The 24,385-nt window shown below is 51.3% G+C and overlaps 1 protein-coding gene across 1 annotated transcript in view; it reads right to left on the bottom strand.

Annotated features, from left to right (window-relative positions):
• Positions 1-23,845, bottom strand: part of Disp3 (dispatched RND transporter family member 3) — a 45,957-nt gene extending 22,112 nt beyond the window's left edge. Inside the window, exons 1-3 of the mRNA XM_041643124.1 lie at positions 23,349-23,845; positions 5,548-6,523; positions 4,406-4,625 (exon numbers count right to left, since the gene is read on the bottom strand). Coding sequence (XP_041499058.1) covers positions 4,406-4,625; positions 5,548-6,520 — 1,193 coding nt within the window. The 5' untranslated portion in view covers positions 6,521-6,523; positions 23,349-23,845. The remainder of the gene's footprint in view (positions 1-4,405; positions 4,626-5,547; positions 6,524-23,348) is intronic.
• Positions 23,846-24,385: the final 540 nt, after the last annotated feature.

Below are 24,385 nucleotides of genomic sequence, written 5' to 3'. Positions count from 1 at the left end.
AAAATAAAAATAAATCAATCTAAAAAACTTTTAAAATATGAGAAAACATGAAATCGGACTCTGGACACCAGACCACAGAGGACCGTGATCCTCTGAGATAAGAGATAAAGTAGGTGCTATGGCTCCGGGGCAGGCGCCTGGACAGGGCTGTGGATTCTGGGCAGGCGCCTGGACAGGGCTGTGGATTCTGGGTAGGCGCCTGGACAGGGCTGTGGATCTGGGGCAGGCGCCTGGACAGGGCTGTGGCTCCGGGGCAGGTGCCTGGACAGGGCTGTGGATCTGGGGCAGGCGCCTGGACAGGGCTGTGGATTCTGGGTAGGCGCCTGGACAGGGCTGTGGATCTGGGGCAGGCGCCTGGACAGGGCTGTGGATCTGGGGCAGGCACCTGGACAGGGCTGTGGATCTGGGGCAGGCGCCTGGACAGGGCTGTGGATCTGGGGCAGGCGCCTGGACAGGGCTGTGGATCTGGGGCAGGCACCTGGACAGCGCTGTGGATCCCGGGCAGGTGCATGACAGCGCTGCTGTACCCAGGAGAGCCTCGCGCATCAGTTACTAGATTCTCCAGTCACTGGCAAATTCCTTAAACTTGATGAAAACGGTGAGCCTGTCGATCCAAGAAGCTGAACCATGAGCTCCAAAGACCAAGCAAGTACATGGACAATAGGGTGCATCACCTGTGAGCTGCTCGGATACTCTCACAAGAGAGAAAAAATGACAGAGGGAAAAGAGATGTCGCATACCGCAGAGCAAAGAGAAGAGTGACAGCAGACGTCTGGTAAGAAATGAAAGTCAGAACACGGCAGCCTCCCCAGACACTCAGGGGAAACCCAACCCAGAATTCTATACCCAGCAAAAATACATTTCAAAAGCAAAGGCAAAATCAAAACTCTGTCCACCATACAAGCCAGAAATTGCCTCTGGTATGCTCACATACTGAAGATGCTGAGGGCGCCCCTCAGGCCGAAGGAAGATGAGAGCGTGCAGGAAGGAGGATCTGCAGGAAGGATAAAATGCACTAGAGATGAAAATGCCACGAGCAAGAAATGCAACGTTTCCGCTTATCTCTACAAAAGACAACTGGCCACTTAAAAATAATAAGGTTGTGTGGGGTTCCTAACAAACAGAATGTGGACCACAGTAGTGTGGAGGCCACAGGAAACCCAGAAGGCTATAACTGTGTGCTATGCTACCATCTCAAAGATACACCGTGATACTTAAGGAGGTACCCTATAAATCCTAAAGTAGCCACTGAGAGTTATGGCTAAAAAATAGGATTAAAATAAAAGCATAAGAAATAATTCACCCTGACGAAATAAAAGAATTCCTCATTCCATCTGTTCAGCACCAGGGTCTGACGGTGTCAGCAAGCAAACGGGGAATGAAATGTATCTGTGCTGGAAAAGAAAATGTAGATCTATCTTCATCAGTATAATATATGCTTATCTGTGTGGAAAATGCAACGGAACCTAAAAAACAAAGCAGCAACAACAGAAAACCCTAAGTTTGACAAGGTCGTAGAACACAAAGGCCATTATAAATTTAAGTTATAAATTAACAGCTGGAGAGTAAATTTTAAAATTATATTATTGTAGGAGCAAGAAAATGGAAACTTCTTAGAGATAAAATGAAAAATGACACTAGATGTACCATGTTCATAGTTCCAAAGATGCAGTATTTTAAGGTGTCAATCACATTCAAGAGTCCAGCAGACTTTTCTGTCTCCTGGTACTTGGGGCTGAACCCAGGGCAACCACGTTGGAGAACTCCGGAAGTCTCCTAAGTTAAACATAGGCCCACCATGATTGCTCGGTCATTTTGCTCTGAGGCATTTCTCTAAGGCAAAAAGAATTTGTCCCTACAAAAATGTATACACCAACACTCACGGGAGCTTTATCTGTAACGGTTCAACCTGGAAGCAACACAAACACTCACTCGCCAATGTGTGAAGAGATGAACAAAATATGACCTCCATACAATGGAGTACTATTCCATGTTCAACAATAAACTGTTGAAATATGGTAAAAACATGGGCACAATTGAAACTGGCTAGAAGGAATGAATGCGTTCCATCAAAAGAGAATATAAGATACCATGTATACAAAATTCTAGAAAAGGGATGTCTATGCATGCTGGTAGAAAGCAGAAAGAGTGGGCTGGAGATGTGGCTCAGCAGTTAAGAGCACGGTCTGCTCTGGCAGGGTTCAAATCTCAGTACCTGCCTGACAGCTGGCCCATGTCTGTAATTTCAGTTCCAGGGAGACAGATGCCCTCTTCTGGCCTCTTAGAGCATTGCATGCATGTGGTGCATCTAAATACATGCAGACAAACGCTCATACACATAAAATTGAACAAAACAAAAATGGAAATTGATTGCTAGGGCTGGGGCTGGGAAGCAGCTTGGAAGCAGGGTGGAGGATGAGAGAGTTGTCAGTGGACATAAGAAAATGTGCTGGGAAATTCACGATCTTGACACTGGATGTGTTAGGATTGAAATGTAAGTATATACAGTTGGTCATGTACCAATTATAACTCAACAATCTTTTTTTATTTCCTTAGCCTCATATATAATAGCCAAGAAGAAAATATCTCTGACTTTCTTACTTTGATGAATTAGATAGATCATTTTTCTTTGAGTAAAAAAAGCTGAAAGTTAAATGAATCATTTGCTGTGTATACATACATATATACTTCCTTTACGGAGTGTCTTATGGGGAAGGGAGCCAGAGAGATGACTCCGTGGTTAAGAGCACTGGCAGCGCCTGCGGAGGACCTGGGTTCAGGTTCTAGCACTCACATGGTGGCTACGCACACACATGGTATACACGAATGCACACAGGGAAAACACACACATTTAAAAAACAGACAGACCAACCTAAATGCCCTTGACCCAAGAATGGATAAGGAAAATGTGGTACATTTACACAATGGAGTACTGCACAGCAGAAAAAAATAATGACATCTTGAATTTTCCTGGCAAATGGATGGAGCTAGAAAACATCATTTTGAGTGAGGTAACCCAGACCCAGAAAGACAATTATCACATGTACTCATTCATAGGTGGTTTTTAAACATAAAGCAAAAGAAAACCAGTCCACAAATCACAATCCCAGAGAATCTAGACAACAATGAGGACACTAAGAGAGACATACATAGATCTAATCTACATGGGTAGTAGAAAAAGACAAGATCTCCTGAGTAAATTGGGAGCATGGGGACCTTGGGGGAGGGTTGAGGGGAGGGAAGAGGCAGGGAGGGGAGCAGAGAAAAATGTAGAGCTCAATAAAAATAAATTAAAAAAATAAAAGGAGAGGAAAAACAGTCATTTTAAGAAAGCAGCAATGCCGGGCAGTGGTGGCACATGCCTTTAATCCCAGCACTCGGGAGGCAGAGGCAGGCGGATCTCTGTGAGTTCGAGGCCAGCTTGGTGTAGAAGAGCTAGTTCCAGAACAGGAACCAAAAGCTATGGAGAAACCCTGTTTCGAAAATCCAAATTAAAAAAAAAAAAAGGAAAAGAAAGCAGCAATGGACAGACAAGATGGCTTGGTGGGTAAGGGAGCTCCGTGGGTGGTTCTGGAACCCACCTAAGTGGAAGGAGAGAACAAATTCCTGCAAGCTGTCCTCTGGCTTCCACATGCACACAGGGGCATGCATGTGCCCTCACATGTTCGCATACACATAATGAACAAGCCTAATAAAAATTCTCAATAAACTACAGGAGCAACAAGAAAGAGTTGCGGCTGACTTCTCTACTGAAAACGACGGCAGCCGTGAGACAATGGAGCGGCGTCTTTAAAACAGAGAACAAACACAGCTGCCAATTTGGGACATGGCACAAATGAAGTCGATTAGAGAAATGAACGTAAAATAAAAGTGCTTTCCAGGCAAACAAAACAGAAGTCACCATCAGCAAATCTGCACTCAGAGAATAGTAAAAAAGAATTCTTCAGACACAGAGAAAGTGGTCCCAGAGGGAAGCATGAAACCGTAGAAAGTAATGAGGAGCAACAGGAAAGGTAAACACGAAGATAAACAGAAGTGAGCCGGTTCTGCAAGACAGAATGGGCTGGGGGGCTTTAAGTGTATGTACAATTAAAACGCGCACAACAAAACCACAGGAGGATGAAGACAGTAAACGCCACGCACTGTTCTCAGTCGCTGGTGTTACCAACGAGGCCAGAAAAGCGACGCTACGTGTAACTACGCCTTAAGTCAAGGTGTGTTTTCCTCCCAAGTCACCAATAATTCAACAAGAAAAAAGATTCTGTGAATCTGAAAGAAGGCATTAAAATTAAATCCTCAGGGCCCGGCTCTTACTTCCTTGCCAGGGCAAGGCCTTGAACTTAACAGCCGAACATTTCAGCAGAGGTAGGTGTTACCCACACACAGGCGTCACCGGACTTCCTACCTCGTAGACTGCTTGGCTAGCATGGCCACGTAGGTGACCACGAAACTCTGAAACTTGGCCCTCTGTTCCTCCCAGCGATCATCTACTGAGTAGTAGTTGGGGAGCGGGGCTCCAAACAGGATCTCGCTGCGCAGGAGGGAGCTCTTCAGATTATCCACCGAGAGGCCTTCATCTACGTACCAGTAGAACTCGGGGTGAGTCATGGCCAGCTCTAGGGAGCCTGCAGGGGACAGGGAAATCCAAAGAGCTCAGTGCACAGCTCCCACCAGCAGCCCTCCTTCCACTACAACATCTGACACAAAATCTACAGTTTCCTAAGGATGAGCCTCCTTTGCCTGAGCAGGCAGTTCCCACTAAGCAAATTACGCTTTGATTCCAATTTGAACCCCACCTGATTCCAAGGCTCAGTCTATAATCCTGTTAAATCCCTATCCTGCCTGTACCCTCCCTCCATCCCAGACCCTACTCTCTAAAGCCCTACCCCCAGGATACTCTAAACCTTATGTCTCATATTTCTCTGTGTCCTGGCTAGTGTTTTGTTTTGTCTTGCGGTTTGACACAAGCTAATGTTATCTGGGAAGCTGGGAAGAGGAACCTTAACTTGGAAAACTGGTCCATCAGATTGTAGGCAAGTCTGTGGGAACATTTTCTTGATTGTTAATTGACAGAAGAGGGCACTATTCTTGGGCAGGTGGTCCTAGGGTGTTTAAGAAAGAAAACGGAGCAAGCAAGCCAGTAAGCAGCTGTCTTCCACGACCTCTGCTTCAGTTCCGGCCTCTAGGTTCCTGCCTTGAGTTCCTGCCCTGCCTTCCTTCGATGATATATCATGATGTCGAAGTGCAAGAAGAAATAAACTCTTTGCTCTCTAAATTACTTTTAATTACAGTGTTTTTATCACAACAATAGAAACCTAACTTCCTTCCAGGCCCTCTCTAACCAACCCCACCCCCAAGTGTCTCTTCATGTTTTCTCTCTGTCTGGACTCAACCAAAGTCCCAAAGTCCCATAGTCCCAGTGGCATCCTATTCTGTTGCTTTCTCTCCCTCTTCCTGTCCAATCCCAGCTGCACACCCCACTGATGTCACGCCCCCTGGCCACGCCCTAGCTCTGCGAAGTCCTTTGCCATCAGTGCACCTGCTCACCCCGTATATCCGCCAGGTCCTGGCCCATGCCGTCGTAATAGATCTTGCCGCCCCTCTCGGTGGGAAAGAAGTAAGTCATGAGTGAGCTGGGCGGGGAGCAGTAGGAATAGGAGCCGAGAGGTAGGTCCTTGAGTACCTCGTGCGGCTTCCAGCAGAACTCCCGGAAGCCTGGGTGGTCCATGATCTTTCGTTCGATCTCGTGGATCGTGACCAGGCGCTCGCTCGTGAAAATGTTGCGCTCCGCGTCTCCCCGCGCCAGGAAGATGAGCTCGATGCGCCAGTGTGCGTGGGTCTGGGTGTTGGCGCTCACATAGGTGCGCGAGTAATCCCAACGCGAGGTGCCCCGACGGGATCGGCTCTGATTGGCTACCTGGTCCCCCTGGGGCGGAGCCTGGCGTCGATGTCGCTCACTCGGACTGGCTGTTGATCTCTGAGTGGCAGGGGTGACCCTCGAAGCTGAGCGAGGGGTCCGGGATGCCTGTCGCGAATGATTCCCCAGGTGCAGCTGCTGCAGTTGCTCTGTGATGAGGCGCTGCAGCGTTTCGGAAGTGAAGTCCGCCAAGTCCCGCCTGTTGCGCCCCCAAGATCCAAACTGGGATTTGAGGGCCAAGGCCAGAGCGTCAAAGCGCTGCGACGCCTCATGGTTGCGGATTTCGAAGGCATTGTAGGAGATGTCGATGTCCAAAGGCGGGTAGTAGAGAAACATGAAGGCAGACAGCACCATGGGGATGCTGCAACCGAGGAACAGCACCAGACCTGCGCAGCATGGGTTGGTGAAGGCCCAGCCCAGGGTGCTCCAGAACCCTGAGGCTGGGGGCCGGGAAGGCAGCGTCCAGCGTCTCCAGCAGCCCTGTGCTCCGGAGGGCAGCTGTGCCCCAGAGACACCTCTATAGGCCTCACCCGAGGTCTCCTCCTCCTGCTGTTCCTCGTCTAGCCACACATCCTGCAGCAGGGGGTCATCCTCCGAGTCCATAGCCTAGGGGAAAAGGATGGGTCAACAGCCTTGAGAAGGGAGGCTTCGCCCAGCCTGAGTACCAAAAGCAGATAGCAGTTCCGCCATGGGATCGAATCACGCGCTCACTATGGTCTAAGGAACCCAAGCATATGTGCACCTACCAGGAAAAACACGGCCCGTCGTCCCTCCCTGTCCCCCCCCCCCCCCCCCCCCCCCGGCAAATTGGTCTTGGATTTCAAGACGGGGAGGGGGTTGCTGGGGCTGGAGATAGGGTTCAGTGGTTAAGAGCACTGACTGCTCTTGCAGAGGACCCAGGTTCAGTTCACATCACACACACACACGGCATCTCATAACGATCTGTACCTCCGGTTGCAGCAGATCAGACTCTAAGGGGCATCAGGCACACATGTGTGCACACGCATACATGCAGACAAAATAGCCATGTGCATAATAATAAAGAAGAAAAGGAGACTCGTAAGCCAATTGCAACAGAAAAAAAATTCTTCTTGTGTGTAAAAGCCAGCCAAGACTTCTGGCTATACGTGATTATGTGATTTTTCAATCTTTGCTGCATTCTCTGTCCAACTCCAGAACTCAAGGCCAGTGTAAGAAGTGGTTCCATAGCAACTGTGTCTGTATAATGAGCAACTAACTGTAAAGCACCTTCAGGAGTCTGTCAGGGTAGAGGGAGAGAAAATGATCTCTGGAGTCAGACAGGTCCGGGTTTGGGTCCTGGCAAGACTTGCAGCCACCCTGAATTTCAGAGTTACCCTCTATAAACATTCCTGTCTCAAAGGAGTGCGGGGTCAGAGGTGGAAGTACTTTGCAGTCTGTCAGGCAATCACAGTTCTTTTGTTCCTATTTGGAGACTATAACGCCCTCAGCCATTGCCCAGGGGACTGTGCCAGGACTAGGTGTCTGCCACAGGGCCCTCCGTCTATCCCCACCCCGTCCCTGCACGCGGCAGCAGCTGCTGCAGCCACCATTTGTCAGGCTTAGACCACTTAATATGCAGCCCCGGCAACCGGCAGCCCTCTGAGCGCAGGCAGGGACTAGGCATCTCTCAGAGAGATGTGAGGACTCCCACGGGGTGGCCCAAAGGCCACCTTCAGTGTCACTGGGATGGCCTGCCACCTCGATGGAGGGAGACTCCTCATCCAGATAGACCACAGGCAGTGGGCTTGAGGACGCCGCTCTTCCCACTGGCGTTTCTTGGAGCACTCAGCTTCAATTAGCTGGTCAACCGGGAGGAAGAGGGTGCTGTCAGTCCAGAGGACATAAGGGAGAGGGAGGAGTAAGGGATAGACTCATGAAGAGAGCAAGGTAGGGGGGTGGAATAATGGGAGAAGAGTCAGATGCAATGGAGAGAAGGAAGAGAAAATGACTGAGGGACCCTCCGTGTCCAAGACTTAAAAGAAGGAAAAAATCAAGAGAAAGACCCCTTCGTGGAGAGCAAAGAAAGAAAAGATGTTCCCAGTTCTCCTCCTCCCTGCTTCCCCCTCTCCCTTCCTGCCTTTTTATTAGGTCTATTCTGTCCCCTTCCCCACTGTGTGTAGGTGCGCATATACTAATCCACAGGGTGCATATGGCATTCAGAGGACAGCCCTCCCCGTCATCATGTGTGTTCCAGAGACTGAACTCGGCTCGCAGGCTCACCTTTCCTTCCTAAGCCATCTCACCAACACACTTCCTGTGTGTGCTCACGTCAACATGTGTGAGTTTACGTGCATCATGTGTGTACAAGTGCCCACAGATGTCAAATGGCATCGGGTTCTCTGGAACTCAAGTGATGTGGGTGCTGGGAACTGAACCCAGGTCTTCTCAAGAGCAGTAAGTGCTCTTAACCACTGAGCCATCTCTCTATCTCTGTCCTTGTGACCTTTGATGCTGGGTCTCATATAACTTAAGCTAGCCTCAAACTCTTTATGTAGCTGAGGATGACCTTGAACTCCTGAAAACTCTTTATGTAGCTGAGGATGACCTTGAACTCCTGATCTTCTTGCTTCTACCCCCAAAGTGCTCGGGTGCCAGTCATGAACTACCATGCCTGCCTGGCTGATGCAACCAGTTTCAAGGCCAGTCTTGCTGGGACTCAAAGCCATATCTGAAGCAAAATCCCACTTTTATAACCAGAGGGCACGGTGGGGAAGGAATCTCATATGTATGTACTTTAAATATAGCTCAATGAGAATGATTATCACTGCCCAGGAGGATTATGGATGATTTTTATTTTCTCTTTTATGTTTGTCTGTTTCCAAATTTTCTGCAATGATCAGGTAAGCCTTGCTTTTGGAATCAGAGATAAATGTTATTTAAAAATAGCGCGCGCGCGTGTGTGTGTGTGTGTGTGTACTCGTGTGCATATTTTCCCAGCTGTCTTTACCTCTTTAAAGAGTCATGATAATTCACACAGGGTGGGGGAGGAGAGTGCTGGCCTCTAAGAAACAAACCACAGAGACTGGACACAGGACACAGCAGTAAGAAAGTGTATCACTGGGTTAGGAGGGAAAGGAGAGTAGACACTCCCAGTCCTTTGAGACAGAGAGAGCAGTCGTGAAAGGAAAAGGAAGTAAATCACAGCACATAAAACCTTAGCAAAAGCACTGTGAATGTGGCTTGGTTGTAGGGAGCTTGCTGAACACTCATGAATCCCTGGCTTCCACCCCCAGCATCCATAAACCAAGACACATAACCTCCAATCCCTGCACTCAGGAGATGGGGGCTGGAGTGTCAGGAGTTGAAAGGCTATCCTCAACTTCACTGCAAATTCGAGACCAGCGTGGGCTGTATAAAATCAGGTCTCAATAAACATATCACATACAGCACTTCCATTGTACACATGGGAAAACTGAGACCCAGTGAGCAGGGTCATGACACCCAAGGTCATTCCAGCAGCCAGCAGTTGGGCCAGGATTCTTGCGTGGAAGGTTTCTATTTTGCCACTAGGTTCTGGGGTAATTTTTCATCAGCCCCAGGGGACAGGCAGGTCTGGGGATGATAGACATATTCAAAGTAGAGAGAGAAGCTGTTTAAAGTCTACAGGGAACGGACCTGTGGTGGGGGGCAGAGTGGACACTGGTCCGGGCCCCCACTTAGCACCCAGGCAGGAGGCCCAAGCCAAAGCTCTCTGTTTACAGCTTCCCTCTTTCTAGCCAGGGATGACAGACTCCTTCTTTCTTCTTTCCCTTATCCCAGCCAGACTATTAAAATGTAATCAAAAACTCACATTAGACATGCAGAGTCTACTTAAAACACATATATGTATATATATAATTTAACGGCAATTAGGAGCTAATCAGCTTTTTTTTTTTCTCCCTGACTCGGTGTTTTGCTTCCTTGGTTCAGCGCTGGTCCACGAACAGCTCAGAGCCCTTAGAATCCCTCACTCTTGGGTTGAGAGATTCGGGCAGAAGTTCAAACCGAGATATTTTGAGTTAAGTGGTTCCACTCTGGGGCTGTGTTGGAGAGGACACGGTGTGTCTCTCCTGCTTGTGGGTCTGCCTCTCTCACGAGCCCAGCTCATGCAAAAGGAAAGGAAGAGGTCACAGACACTCCTCTGTATTGCTGTCCTGAGTCTTGGTCCTGTCTTCCCGATGCTCTCACTATGTGCCTGTAGCCCAGCATCCCCAACCCTTTCCGGTGACCTGAACACTCCGCTTCAAACTAGGAGACTGGTGACAGCTAAAACGCTCAAAGGGGCAAAACCACACGCCTGGGGTGAAGCCAAAGCCCGAATAGCTTAGCTGGAATCTCCGACACTCGTTAAGATAATTATAGCATCTTAATTAGTTCTGCATCCACCAGGCCACCAGGATTTTCTATCCGTCTTCTATCAGTTTCGCACCAACCTTGCAACAGAGGCATGTGAACAGCCCCATTTTACGAAAGAAAAAAATTCACAGAGAACATTGATATCTATACATATCCAGAGGCTCTGTTTCACTAGAGAACTCTAATACAAAGGAGTAAGGAGCGGAGAGAAAGTGGGATTGACACAGAAAACCCTCCTGTAGCAACTAGGCACTAGGGCAGTTCCAGAATTTTCTCCCAAAAAACCCAGGCCCTAGTCTGGATATATAGACCAGTAGAGAATGCTTGCCTAGCCAGTGTAAGGCCCTGGGTCAAACCCCAGTAGCAGAGAAAAGGAAATTCCAGACCCTCACTGGGGAATGCCCCCCAGACCTCTAGACGAAGGCAGATGGTACTTCCCCGAGCCCTTCATTCTTCCTCCCACAAGACCCACTCAGACCTCTGCTCATCCCTGGGGCAGGCTGGCTGTGCCCAGCTGAGGCAGATGCCTAGACCTCCTCCATCAGAAGTGCTCCCAGGAGGCTCCATCCTGCTGGCTCAGAGGGGCCTCGGCTTGTTGATTAGAAGTCTAGGTGGGGTGGAAGAGGAAGAGGGTGGGGCTGTGGTAAGCCTGCCCGAGCCCCCCATTTCTCAGAGAAGGACAGGCTGCTGAGATGGAGTAGGTGAAGGATGGCTGTCCTCCCAGGCTGACAGCTGCTGACGAAACGGGGCACCGACTCGTAAACGCAACAGCTCAATATATACTGAGCAAACAAGCTTTGCCCTGGGCGGTATATCAGCCAGGGCACTGTCCCAGAATCCCTAGAGAAACCTCACAATCATGGCCCGGAAGCTGCTTCCTTCCTGACGTTCTGTGGATTCCCTCTGGTGGGCTCAGTGGGACAGGACTGGTCCCCTGACAACAAGAGGTTATCAGAGACTCGAAAGAACCATGGCTTGATTTCAGGAGCGAAAGGTAAGCTGAGCAGCACAGACTGTGTAGTTAGTAGACCTGGGTTCAAATCCCGGCACTGCCACTAGCTGGGTGTTTGGAGCAGGAATGTTTCTCCCTCAAAAAAAAAAATAGCGGGAGACTTGCCTTCAGCTGGCCTTACTGTGTGGCCAGCACACACTATGTGCTTTTAAAATATTACATTTATTTGTTTACTGTGTGTGTGCATACATAGGTGTGTCGAGGAGGTCAGGGCACACCTCGTTGGAGTCAGTGCCTTTTTCATCGTGTGAGTCCTAGGGTTTGAACTCAGGTCGTCGGGCTTGGAGGCAAGCGCCTTCAGTTGCTGAGCCGTCTCACTGGCCCTCTCCTCTCATCTATACCATTTCTCCTCTGCCCTCAGCTCACAAGGCAGCTGGCTGCCTGCGGGGTGGGGCTGGATTGAGCTCCTGCAGGCTGGAGCAGAGGCCATCCTTTTAGCCACCCTGTTTGGCTGCCGAAGGGACAGGGACGGCACACACTGGTTGCTCCTCCTCTCCCCCTTTCCTCCTCTCCTCTCCTACCTGTGCAGCTCTTCCCAGCCTCTTCCCAGCCCCATCAATCAGCCCAGACTCTGGAGCCCTTAAAGCAGTCTCAGCGTCACAGAGAATAAGACAATGAAAGCGTAATGTGCCCAGCAGCACGGACAGAAGGTGGAAATTAGAACATGCTCCCAGGTATTCCTGGTGGGAGGGTCAGAAGGCTCCAGAAAGCCCACCCACCCTGTCACCCCTTCCCATCACATCCTGGCCACCGCCTGAAATGCCATGTGGGGCTCTGGAGACCGGAACCCCTGAGGCTCAGCAGTCTCTGCAGTGCCCCAGCCCCAAGAAGATTGCATTAATAAAAAAAGAGAAAGAGCCCACAATGGAGGGTGAATAACCAGGGCTATAAAAGCCAAATTGGATTCCTTCCTGGCTGATGAGCTCAGGGCTCCTCTCTCTCTCTCTAAGACCCGATTAGCAAATATGTAAAACCACTCTTGCTTCCCTGGTTCCAGGCAGCTCTTGCTGGAGCTTACTCAGGGGCAGGGCGGTGAAGGAAGCAGTGATGGGCACCCGCAGAAGCAGGATTGGTACCGGCCTGCCACAGACCTGCTGTGTGACCTAGAGCCGGTCATCGACAGTCTCTGGTCAGCAGTTCCCCAGACAGTGAGGGGGGAAAGTCGCCTTAATCTCAGTGGGGGAAACAGTGGTGTGCTGGGGGGAAGTCTGCCCCTTACCCTGATCACAAGCTACTGTGTAATGGGGTAGCGGGAGTTGGCACTCAAGGACAATGTAATGCCATCGCACTGTGTGGCAGAGATAGCTGAATAGCCAGTAGCTGTGTGCTGGGTGCCTTTGGCTTCCCTGAGACACAACACAGCAGGTGGCCATCTTACTGTGCCCAGTTCTGGGGAAGGCCTCAGATATACCCAGACCCCACCCATGGGCCCAAGCATGTGGCAATACTCTTCAGGGTCAAAGACCTCTCAGAGAGAAGCTGGAGGGGACAGAGAAGCTGTAAGAGAAACAGGAACCTAAAGCAAGGTGCTCCAGCCTTGGGGAGTACTGTGACTGGTTCTGGGTGAGAAGGAAATGAGATCTCTGGAGCAGAGCCCCTGCCCTTGAGAACTTGGGGCTCCTGACTCCCAGGCTTATAAAACATCAGCACCTGATGAGAGGCGGGAGAATGGTAGAGGCCACCCAGGCTCCACGTACCCAAGACAGAGCCATTTCCTGCACAACTTTGATCTTCTCAACCTAGGGGACTTGGACACTGTGGCTCTACGGCAGCTTCCAGATCGCAGACCGTTTGCTATCGTGTTTTCTACCCCGAGGAATGATTTCCAATTTGCAAAGCAGAAAACAGCATCTTTTAAAGGTCTACCGGGGCTCATTTCAGCCTGAACTTCTCACTGTTAGGTTTTACTTGAGTTTGACACATTTGAAAATGCTGGGCTCTAAAATCAGCCCTCCCGACCCTCACTGGTGTACACGCATCCCCACGCATACACTGCACCCTGGCTGGTGTGCGCATTCCCGTGTATATGCTGCACCCTGGCTGGTGTGCGCATTCCCATGTATATGCTGCACCCCGGCTGGTGTGCGCATTCCCATGTATATGCTGCACCCCGGCTGGTGTGTGCATTCCCACGTATACGCTGCACCCTGGCTGGTGTGCGCATTCCCACCCATACACTGTGCCCTGGCTGGTGCGCACATTCACATTTAAAAGCTGCGCCCTGGCTGGTGCGTGCGTTCCCACGTATACGCTGCACCCTGGCTGGTGTGCGCATTTCCGTGTATATGCTGCACCCTGGCTGGTGTGCGCATTCCCACGTATACGCTGTGCCCTGGCTGGTGCACACATTCCCGTGTATACGCTGCACCCTGGCTGGTGCGCGCATTCACACACATACGCTGCGCCTTGGCTAGTGTGCGCATCCCCGTGTATACACTGAGCCCTGGCTGGCGTGCACACTCAGCATCTACCCGAGTCATTCTAGCGACAGTCTGAGTCGGGCCCCAGATGGGAAAGCAGGACAACAGGGCCCCAGGCGAGAGGAGAATAAAAACGCCAGTCTTGGAGATGGACATCCTGCTTTGCATTGAGGGAGTCCAGTTGAATTCTTTCTGTGCCCAAGTCAGTGGCTTTCCCCAGTGACTGCTGATTGACAGTTCCGGCATCCATGGAGGAAGTGTGGTCAATGCTGGAGGAGAGTATCCCTCCTTACTTGATATTGGCTCAGAGCCCATAGCATAGCTCTGGTCCACCCCATGATGACTCCACTGGCTACTGAGACAGGCAGGAGTGGGTCAGAGCTGAGCAGCTAGGGCCGAGGGCTCTGGGTGGAGAGTGGGACCTCAAGAGCCCACCTTCAACTCCGCAATTTTTTACCATAAAAATAATGGGGAGATTCAGGGCCCCACGGTTCAAATATGGAGGGACTCACTAAGGCCACCGGGTCCCAGCTCCAGCGCTCATCCCACCTGTTCACACAGAGATATCACCAAGTCTCATCCCTGTCTCCTATTGGCGCTTCTGTCAAATGGGAAGGCTGATTCCAATGAGCTTCTAAAACAACCCAGTTCTGTCTTGCAGAGTCTCCAAAAGTCCAGAATGCAGGAGGTAACAGAAAAGATGGAGCTAGCTGGGGAGGGGGCTTCTGATTCCCTGAGATCTTGGGGTTATGGCATCTGTCAGCATTGTGCCCTCCTAGATAGATTCATAGGTGCCAGGGGAATCCCACAACTGAGGGTCCTTCAGGATGAGGCGGGGGCAGGAGATGTAGTGGGAGAATGAGGCTCGCAGGATCAGATCATCTCTCCTTATCCTGAGCCAGTGGTATTGTGGGCCCTGCATCACCACAGGGCAAGGAGAGCTATGTAAGGCAGGAGTCTAAGCATGTTTAATGGAGGACAGCAGAGGGAGAAGCAACCCACTTAGTCTTCTGGGCAGGTGAGGGCGGCAAGCAAACTGAACTGGTTCTTATTCAAATGCTGTCCCTGGCTAAACTGGCAGCCATGGGAAAGCAGCTGCTCCCCACCGCAGAGTGGCAGGCCCTGCCATGATCCTAGACTTGGGCATGGCTTCATCTACTGTATATCCTTCCAGGAGAGGAATGTGTTAGGGTCTCTAATCCAGAGCGAAAGACCCCTCCACAGGCTTCTCAGACTCAGGGACCTTCTCTAGTGACAGGGAAACTCTTTCTGGAGTAAGGGAAGTTCTTTCAAGATGAGGAGAGGGACATAGGCCCTTCCATTCATCAGTACCTGGAGCCTGGCCCTGCCAAATCAAAGCCTTGATCACCAAAGTTCATCAGATCGATCCATCCATTTATCCATCCATTTATCCATCCATTTATCCATCCATTTATCCATCCATTCATCCATCCATCCATCCATCCATGTCTGTCCACCAATCTATCCATGCAACCACTTATCCAGAGTACACGAATGTGTGCATTCATCCATTATCTATCTACCCAGCCATACGTGCACCTACCCATGATGGAGGAAGGTCATTGGTTAAAAGAATAAAGAAACTGCTTGGCTGGCCCTCATAGGTTAAAACATAGGTGGGAGGAGTAAACAGAACAGAATGCTGGGAGGAAGAGGAAGTGAGCTCAGACTGGACAGCTCTCCTCTCGGGAGCAGACGCCTCAGAAGAGACGCCATGCCCCACTCCCAGGCAGACACACGCGATGAAGCTCCGACCCAGGATGGACGTAGGCTAGAATCTTCCCGGTAAGACCGGTGCTCACAGATTATTAGAGATGGGTTGATCGGGATATGAGAATTAGCCTGTAAGGGCTAGAGCTAAAGGGCCAAGCAGTGTTTAAAAGAATACAGTGTCTGTGTAATTATTTCGGGTAAAGCTAGCCGTGGGGGCGGCCTGGTGCCGGGGACGCAGCCCGCTGCTCCTATCACTACATACCCATATATACATACATATATACACACAGCCATGCATCATCCATCATCACCCATGCATGCATCTACCTACTCATTCATCCATGCATCCATGCAACCAGACAGTCATCCATCCATCTATCCATCCATCCATCCATCCATCCATCCATCCATCCATCCATCCTACTCTCCACACATTCACCCATCCATGCATGCATAAGCCTATTCGCTTTTTCATCTATCTATCTATCTATCTATCTATCTATCTATCTATCATCTATCCACCCATTATGCATTCTACCCATGCATTCATTCATCTATCCATGCATCAACCCACCCACCTACGCATCCATACAGGCATGAAACCATCTACGTACCCATCCATCCATGCATCCACCCCACCTTATTGGTACTTTCTATATAAAAGGACTGTTATTTTGTTAAATCGTCCTAGTCTTGACTTTGTGGTGCCTGAAATTCTTCTTCCACCAAAGATTCATGAACCTTCTCACCCTGGATCCATTCTCAAGGTCAGTGATGCCCAAGGACATCCCTCAACTCGGACATGCCCCCACTTATCACAGATTCCAACTCTGTTGCTTCAGATGGTCTGCCCCAATCCTGTCGCACCTTCTAGGGCAATCAGGTTTCCTTGCAGGTAGCATGCAGCAGTTGCTACTTCAGTACTTGCCCCCAGCCGGACCAGAAAGGTTGCATCTGGCGGCTGATGCTTTTCCAAGGCCTGATTTCTTTCTGGCTTAATTTTTCTCCGGTCTGGATTGCAGACTAGAACCAAAACCAGTATCCTATTTTTGTGAAACCACACAACGAAGTTTTCAAATCAGGAAAGGCTTGCAACCAGGAATTATCAGATGTTATTATATCTTATAATAATCTATATTATAGAGGGACCTGGGACCCAACTGTGTCGATGAGGGATGGGAAGGGAGAACAATCTGGATGAAAGCCAGAGAATGTCCTGTCAGCTGGTCACATCTGAACATCTGGAAAGTGATCTGTTCGGCTGCTTGGCAATCAGGACTGCAAATGACCAATTCCCATCCGGAGTCAGACATAAAAGCTACCCGGATCGCTGAGGATCCAAAAGGTACTTCTGCCCATGGTGTTAGCAAAGGCCAAGCCGTGGGCTCCATTCTCACATAGTGGTCTGCCATCAGCTTGTCTGGTTCAAATCCTGCCTCGTTTGTTTCCCACTTCACCTCTCTGTGCTTCCCAGTTCCAACCCTTATGATGGACATAGCAAGTGCCACCTGTTGCCAGGTGAGCATGAGGACAAACTCCACAGAATGTTGCCCGAGTAGCAAACATTCAAAGTGTGCTGTGTGGGACTGGAGAGACGGCTCAGCAGTTAGGAGTTGTTCTTGCAGAGAACCAGCACCCACATGGTGGCTAACAACTGTCCGTAACTTCAGTTCCAGGGTATCCAATGACCTCTTCTGACCTCTCTGGGCACCAGGCACACATGTGGTTCACATATGCAAACAAAACACTCATACAAAGCTGGGCGGTGGTGGCACATGTCTTTAATCCCAGCACTTAGGAGGCAGAGGCAGGAGGATCTCTGTGAGTTCGAGGCCAGCCTGGAACTGTACAGAGTGAGTTCCAGGAATGCCAAGACTACACAGAGAAACCTTGTCTTTAAAAAACAAAACAAAACAAAACAAAAGACCACTATCATACACATAAATAAAAATTTAAAATCTCAAAGTATGCTGCCTATTTTTGGAGTCATTCTTACCACTGGAGTGACCACTCAGCACCTCAACCCCAGCAAAGCTCGTAAGAAATCCCCCACGATAGTACCAAGGTCAGGACTTGGAAAGCAATGGAAATATTACTTCCCAGTACCCCAGCATCCCAATTTAGGAACATCTTTCTGTCCTTGAACTCCATGTAAGCCGCCTTCCCAAGTCAGGCAAATCCCCCTCTCCTTCGGGACAGGACGGGTCCCATCACCAGTCATGTCTCCTCTTTTGCTGACCAGGTGGCATTCTTGTGCTGGAGATCAGGACCAGATTTCACCTGGGAAGACCCAGCCCCATAGTCCCGCCCATCACAGCCACGAAGACAGAAAACATGCCTGGTTATTATAGCATCCACAGAAACTTTCTCCCTGACCTGGAAAAGACCGCTTGCTTGGATCAGGTCCATAGTCCCAGAAAATACCTGGCCCTTTTCTGTTTCTGGTGGGGACACAAGAAAACCATCACCTGTCACCTTTGCTCTCAAGGCAGCAGGAGTCAGGCATGGTGTAGGGGACTCCATGGAACTCTACAAGGATAAAGACAGATCCTTCTGTTTCTGAATGCCCAGTGCCTGACACCATGGGGCTGTGCAGGCAGATGCTTAGCAGTGCAGGGAATTAAAAAGGCCTTTTCTAGGAGGCTTAAGGCTCTGATACTGTCTCTCAGGACACCCCTCTCTGTAGGGACCCAGATGGCATAGGCTGGCATCAAAGCCTATACAAACCTTTCCATTGTCCCTACCTCCCAGTTCCCAATACATTGAGACCTGGGCCTGTCACAAATGCAGCTCCAAACTTCCCAGGTTTCCAGGCTCTTTCCCTTATTAGAAAGAGGAAGTGGGATGCTAGACTCCAGGGCACATGGGGCCTACATGCCGTGGCTCCCCCTCTAGTGGCGACTCTACCTGGAATTTAAGGTGAAATGCTCCCAACCCTACGCTCTAGTGACATCTGGTCCCAGATGCTGCTTTGGGCTCCTTCCTTCCAGGAATTGGCAAGGACACAGTAGCTGCTGCTGCCAGCAATCGTGACGAGGCTGGAGAGGTGTCGTATAAATAGGCTGGGGCTACCCAGTGGCTCCGCCTCCCCCCTGGATCTGGTCCCACATCTTTCCTTTCTTCACTCTCACAGTGAGCCTGCTCTCAAGAGCTCTGCTGGATTCCAGCTGCTCCCTAACTGTGTGACCTTGGGCAAGCAACTCAACCTCTCTGGTCTCACTGGTTTCCTAGAACAAGATTGCCTGCCTTTGGGGTGGTTGTGAGGGTTAGAACATAAAGGACATCTAGCACCATGCCCGACATGCTGTGTGACAGTTACTGGTTGTGATGCGGAGATGGCGTGAGCAGTAACAGCAGGAATTTCGTCTCTGCCCTCAAAGGGGCACTGTTTGGCTCACAGCCGCATGGGCTCAATCCCCCCGGACCAGCTGGACAGCTCCAGAAGCCTCTGCAAGCTGAGGAGACTCGGGTTCTGGCACCAGAATGCTGGGTGATGCTGGGAGACTCACTTGCCTTCTCTGGTGTCACCTCCCCATCTACAGCCTCTTGGGCACTGGTCTCCTCTGAGTTCAGTTGTCTTTCAGTGGGGCGCCACCTCTCAGGAAGCTGCCTGGGCTTCCAAGGTGGACAGTCTAAGATACAGAACTGAGACATTCGGACCCAACCTCAGTCCCATCATGGCTCAGAAGTCCTGGGTACCCAGCCCAGGGTACCGGCTCAGGCCATTCGGAGACGTGTTTGCGACAAAGCTAACTGAATCCCTCAGGAAGAGAAATTGACATTCTTTGAAAACAATCACATAGGTAGGTCTGTTTTTTTTTTTTTTTTTGGTTTATTTGGTTTTTGAGACAGAGTCTCATTACATCCTCCAGACTAGCCTTGAATTTCCTAGTCTCCCTGACACCGGGATTATGGCATGCACTACTATGCTATCCATAAGTGATTTTCTTGACAAAACATATTAAATAGGCAAGAAAGAAATAACCACAACAATGCAGAATCCTGGGCAAAATGGAGCCTTTTGTTTCATTCAAATCAAAACTCGGTCCTGCCTCATGTGATGGTGCGCACCTTTAATCCCAGCACTCGGGAGACAGGGACAGGAGGAACTTTGTGAGTTCGAGGTCAGCCTGGTCTGCAGAGTGAGTTCCAGGACAGCCAGAGATACACAGAGGAAACCCTGTCATGAAAAACTAAACAAGCTAACAAAAATTCTGTCTCAACTTGGACTCTTCGGACTGTGTGGGCTCAGACTAGTCTCTTTATTTCCTGGAGCACTGTTTTCCCATGAATTCCTTGAGAGTAACAGCCCCCATGCCACGAGAAGATCTCGAAGCTTACAGACGATTGCCTGTGCAGTGTATTTAGTGTCTGGCGCACAGCGGGCATCCAACTACTGGCAACTGTCATTGGAGATACTATCATTGCCAGCCTCTCACTGTAAGCAGGGGACCCGAGGCCATCAGCTTCACACGGCCCTTCCCGAAGAGCTGGTGACTAACCCACAGGAACACACTAACTGCCATTCATCTCTGGCAATTTCCAGCCAGGGCAGCTCAAGAAGGTGGTCCTGTGGTCTCCTAATGTGAGGAGCAAGCTCTCTGGTTCTGCTGGCTTCCCTGGACTGGTCCCTGCAACATCCCTGCCTCTGGCCTTTGTTGAGCAGCTGGAACGCGTGCTGCACGGTCTGCCCGTGAAATGCGGCTCATGGAAAACATGCATATTTGTGACTGGGTGCGTGTTTCTATTTCGGGCTGACACTGCTCTCTTTATTTATTTTCCCCGGGATATTGGTGCTTTGGAATCCAGCTTTGTAGGGCGTTTTGACAGACTTTGAAGGCTCTCCCACTCCCTGGGCAGAAACAGGCTCCAGTGGGAGGAGGGTGGGCAGGGACAGAGAGGGTTTCAAATGACAGGCCCCCTCCCTTGGCTAGGACAAGGGACAGTGACTCTCACTGCCCACACCTGAGCATTCAGGAAAAGGAACACAGAGGTGTACAGATGAGGAAATAATTCCAAAGAGGGGAAAAGGGGGCTGGAGAACTAATCACCAAGCTTCCAATTAAACTCCACAACATCACCATGGCCATCATTTTGGGGTGCTTGTATTTAAAAACAATGGTAGATTGGTGATTCCCTTAGGGAGCCCACCCTGTCCCTTGGCACCATACTGTGCAGCCCCCAAATCAAGAGGTTTTGAGAAACTGCTTAGCCAAACAGTGCTGAGGCCTGCCATTCCTCCCTGCACAGATCTGACTGCCCACGAGCAGGCTGCTTGGTTGAGTCCTAGAGACTTGAGGCTGACACTTGAGATAACACTGACAGGTGAGGTACCTTGGCCAGTCCCTTCTGTGAGGCCGTGTGTCTGGGGACAAGGATCTTCAACCCAGCCGCCCCATCTGCCTTTGAATTGCCAGGTGTGGTAGGTAGTCAGGGAAGTCTTTCTTACCATAAAAAAGGGCTTGAACCTTCATGGCTTGACACAGTGGACAGCCATATCAGTGCCTGCCTCCATGGTGACTAGACCCAATCAGTGAGACCCTAAGAAAATTGCTTGGCATCTCTGGTCCTCACCAACTGGGCATCCCTTGCAGGGTAGCTGGGGCAGTAGTGAGGATTTCTGAGGAAGTTGCGAGGCACTGTAACCTCTGGGAGCTGCAACCATGATTTTCAATCCCAAGTCCAGCCACTCACGAGAGAGTCGGTGTTCTTCATAATCAAGTCCAAAAAGGGATCCCGTGGGCAGTGGTGCCCTTTTATAACAGAAATGCTGGAGCTGAGACTAGGGTGGGAGTCTGTCCAGGGAGCTCTGGGTACCTGTGACAGGTTGAGACCAAGATCTAGGTATCTCCATTTCTGGCTCATTTCTCCCTCTATACCAGGATTTTCTCAAGCTTTTTCTGAATTTTAAGGACAAGAGAACGAGACTGTCAAAGGACAAGCCGGGGCATGGGTACAGATCCTTCAAAATGCCAATTCTCCAGGAGGACTAAGGCTTTCTGTGGCCCCAGAACTAACTCACTCTCCAGGTTCTGGTGCCCCCTCAAGACACTTTTTGAGGCTTCTGGCCCTGGAAAAATTTCAAAGATTGGCAGTAAGCACTGCTAAGGCTATTGGACAGAGAGGATATATATATATATATATATATATATATATATATATATATCCGAAGAGGCAGGAAGGGGTGAATGGAAACTGTAGCTGAGGAAGCCATCCAAAGTCAGTGCCCCAAAGGCCAGCACTGCCAGCACGGGTATCAGAGTGCAGACTGGGTCAGACGCAAGCAAAGGAAACTCAGAAAAGGAATGGAGCCAGCCTGGAGGGATGATGGACAGGAAAGACCAAAGGGTGTGCATTTGAAAGATAACCCTGGGAAGGAGCAGAGCAGTGAACAAAGACAGCACAAGCAAGGACTGCAGACCCTGGAGGGAGAAGATATGCCAGGAAGAGGCTTGAGTAGGCATGGGGGTGGAGAGTACGAAATGGACACTGAGCTTCAAACCAAGACAGTGAGGCGCCTGCCTGCCTGGCTGGGCTGCTGCCCGGAGCTTCCTTTGAGCCTAACAGCTGCTTCGCTCCTTCTGGCAGACACTCTGATTCCGGGGAGGTCTGCAGTAGAAGGAAAAAGGGAATGTTTGAGCCTGTGTGTTTGTGTGTACACACGCCAGTCTCTGTGCCCCACAGCCTGAGACCCTGTGTGTCCTTAGGTGTCAGCAGGAGTCCTATGCAGTGGTCTCCGGAGTCTGGGGTTTTAAAGCATCCTCCAGAGAGAGCGTGGGGTGGGATGCACGCTGGTCCACAAACTGGGGCTTGTGGAAAGATTAGGCTTGTCCACGTGGGTGTGAATCCTAGGTCTGTATTGCGTTGCGTGTGCCTATGAGCCACGAAGGGAGTATGTTTACCAGGATGGAGTGTGAATTTGTGCATAGAGTGTTGGCGAATGATCTATGGATAGTGTATGTGTGCATGTGCGCGTGCTTAATGCGTGCATGGGAAGCATGGGGCTGTAGACTCCGGTGCGCTGTCCGCGGTACTGACTGAGGGTGTGGACAGGCCAGGACCCTCACTCAGATTCAGGAAGCACCGCTGTTAGCTGGCATCCTCCATGGAGCAGACAGAGGTCCTGCAGAGGAAACCTCCAAGGAGACATCTCCCCCGGGAGTTGGGAAAAGTTCTCCCAGCGGCAGGATTGGCTCTCGGGACTCTCCGTCACTTAGGCTGGGAATCTTCCCCTGACTCTGGGCTCCATGGCTGCTCAGATACCCACCCCATCATAGCCCTCACAGACGTTCTGAGCCGAGCCAGGGACCCTCTAGAGCTAGGCTTCTACTGCCTGCCGGAGCCTCAAAGGTTCCTTCACGCAGCGGCACCTGCAGCGGGTTAACCGCGCCCCAGGACTCGAAGAACGTCCCGCTGAGCGCGTGAGTGCTCTCAAGTAGGGGGCAGCTGTTGAGGCCATCATTCACCTTTTCCTGTCCCCTCCCTCCCCTGAAGCCCGGCGAACAGAGGATGGGGGTAGCTGACGCTCAACTTTTATGGACCCAGAAAGACACCCACTGGGACAAGCAGGGATAGGGGGGTCGGAATCCAGGCTGACTCTGGACGTTAAACTCGTTCCGGCAGACCGAAGCTGCAGCGGCTCCCTAGCGCCTTGATGTGAGGCTGGGATCCGACCTCGGAAGTGCGGGGAAAAGCTATGAGATCTGAACTCTGTCCTCATCAGCCAGCTTTCCTGGGACGCCGAGGCCCTCACCCAGGGTGGCCCGAGAGCGGGAGAACTTTCCGCACTCCTCTCCCATCCCCTCCAACCCCCCGCGCAGGCCCGGGCACGTGTGGCGCGTTATCCCCTTCCCCTCCTCTGAGCAGCGCATCCCCAGCCCCGATGGCGACCAACGGCCGTCCCACTCACCTCGCTGGCCGAGCTGAGCTAGGGTGAAACACAGGTGCGGTGGGGAACTGGGGGCTTCGGCCACCCCGCCGAGATTTGTCCCTTGTGGGGAGTCTCAGGGAGGAAGGTCCTCGGAGCTGCAGGAGCCTCGCGTTCCCCCAGCTCCTCTCCCGGGCGTGCAGACCGCGGGCAGGTCAGTGACAGCTGCGTCCCCAGCGCGCACCCGGAGCACTCGCCGCCTTTTATCTGCCGCCCGCCTTTGTTTGGGTCCCGGTTCCTACCACGGGGTGCGGGGGGGTGTCCCGAGCAGGTTCTGGAGTCACGCCGCGCCACGGCCACTGGCGCCTCCAGCCTCAGCGCCTGCGGACTCTGCGTCACCGTCCTGGCGAGGGCTTGCGCTCCGCCGTGCGCTGCTGTCCCCCGATCCCGCCGCCAGGCGCCGCCCTGGCTGTCGCTCCCCCTGCGGGAATCGCGCGGTGGTACAGCCAGGCTCCCCGTGCTGGCGAGCAGAGGCTACGCATAGCGCAGCGACCCCTGGGGGTCAATCCCAGACTCTGCAAACGGTCCTGGCCATGCCCCCTACCGGCCCCCGAGGTTTCCGGGTGCCCAGGTCTCTCCCAGGCGTGCGCTCCTGCTGGCGGCTCTCAGCGACATCTGCCCATCTTTGGCATCTCACCAACCCGCTGGACACTCGAGGGCATCCCGGGTTCACCCCGGAGGTGGCTGCCAAGCCCAGGCTCCTGGCACCATCCCTTCCTCCCTCCTCTATTCACCTCTCTGGCAGCAGAGCCCAGAGCCCTGCCAGCCCCTGGGACCAGGCACTCGTCCAGTCAGCACAAGGTCTGCCTGCCACCTCCTGCAGAATGGGTGTCCTAAGAGGAAGGAGCCCAGGAATCAAGACCACCCCCCGCCCCCTGCAGCCGCTCCGGGCCTCATTTCTCTCTTTCAGGGCTCCGAAGGCATTGGCCTTGATGTCACTCAAGGAGAGGTAAGCGAGCCCTCAAAGGGACCTGGTTCCAGTCTCATGCTGCAGGAGGGATGCCACTCAGGTGATTATA

The sequence above is a fragment of the Microtus oregoni genome, unplaced genomic scaffold (assembly GCF_018167655.1).
Source record: "Microtus oregoni isolate MIOR12 unplaced genomic scaffold, Mior012 000081F_ref0000091, whole genome shotgun sequence".
Taxonomy (NCBI): Eukaryota; Metazoa; Chordata; class Mammalia; order Rodentia; family Cricetidae; genus Microtus; species Microtus oregoni.
The sequence above is the reverse complement of the archived record's forward strand: the minus strand, read 5'-3'. Positions and strand labels throughout refer to the sequence as shown.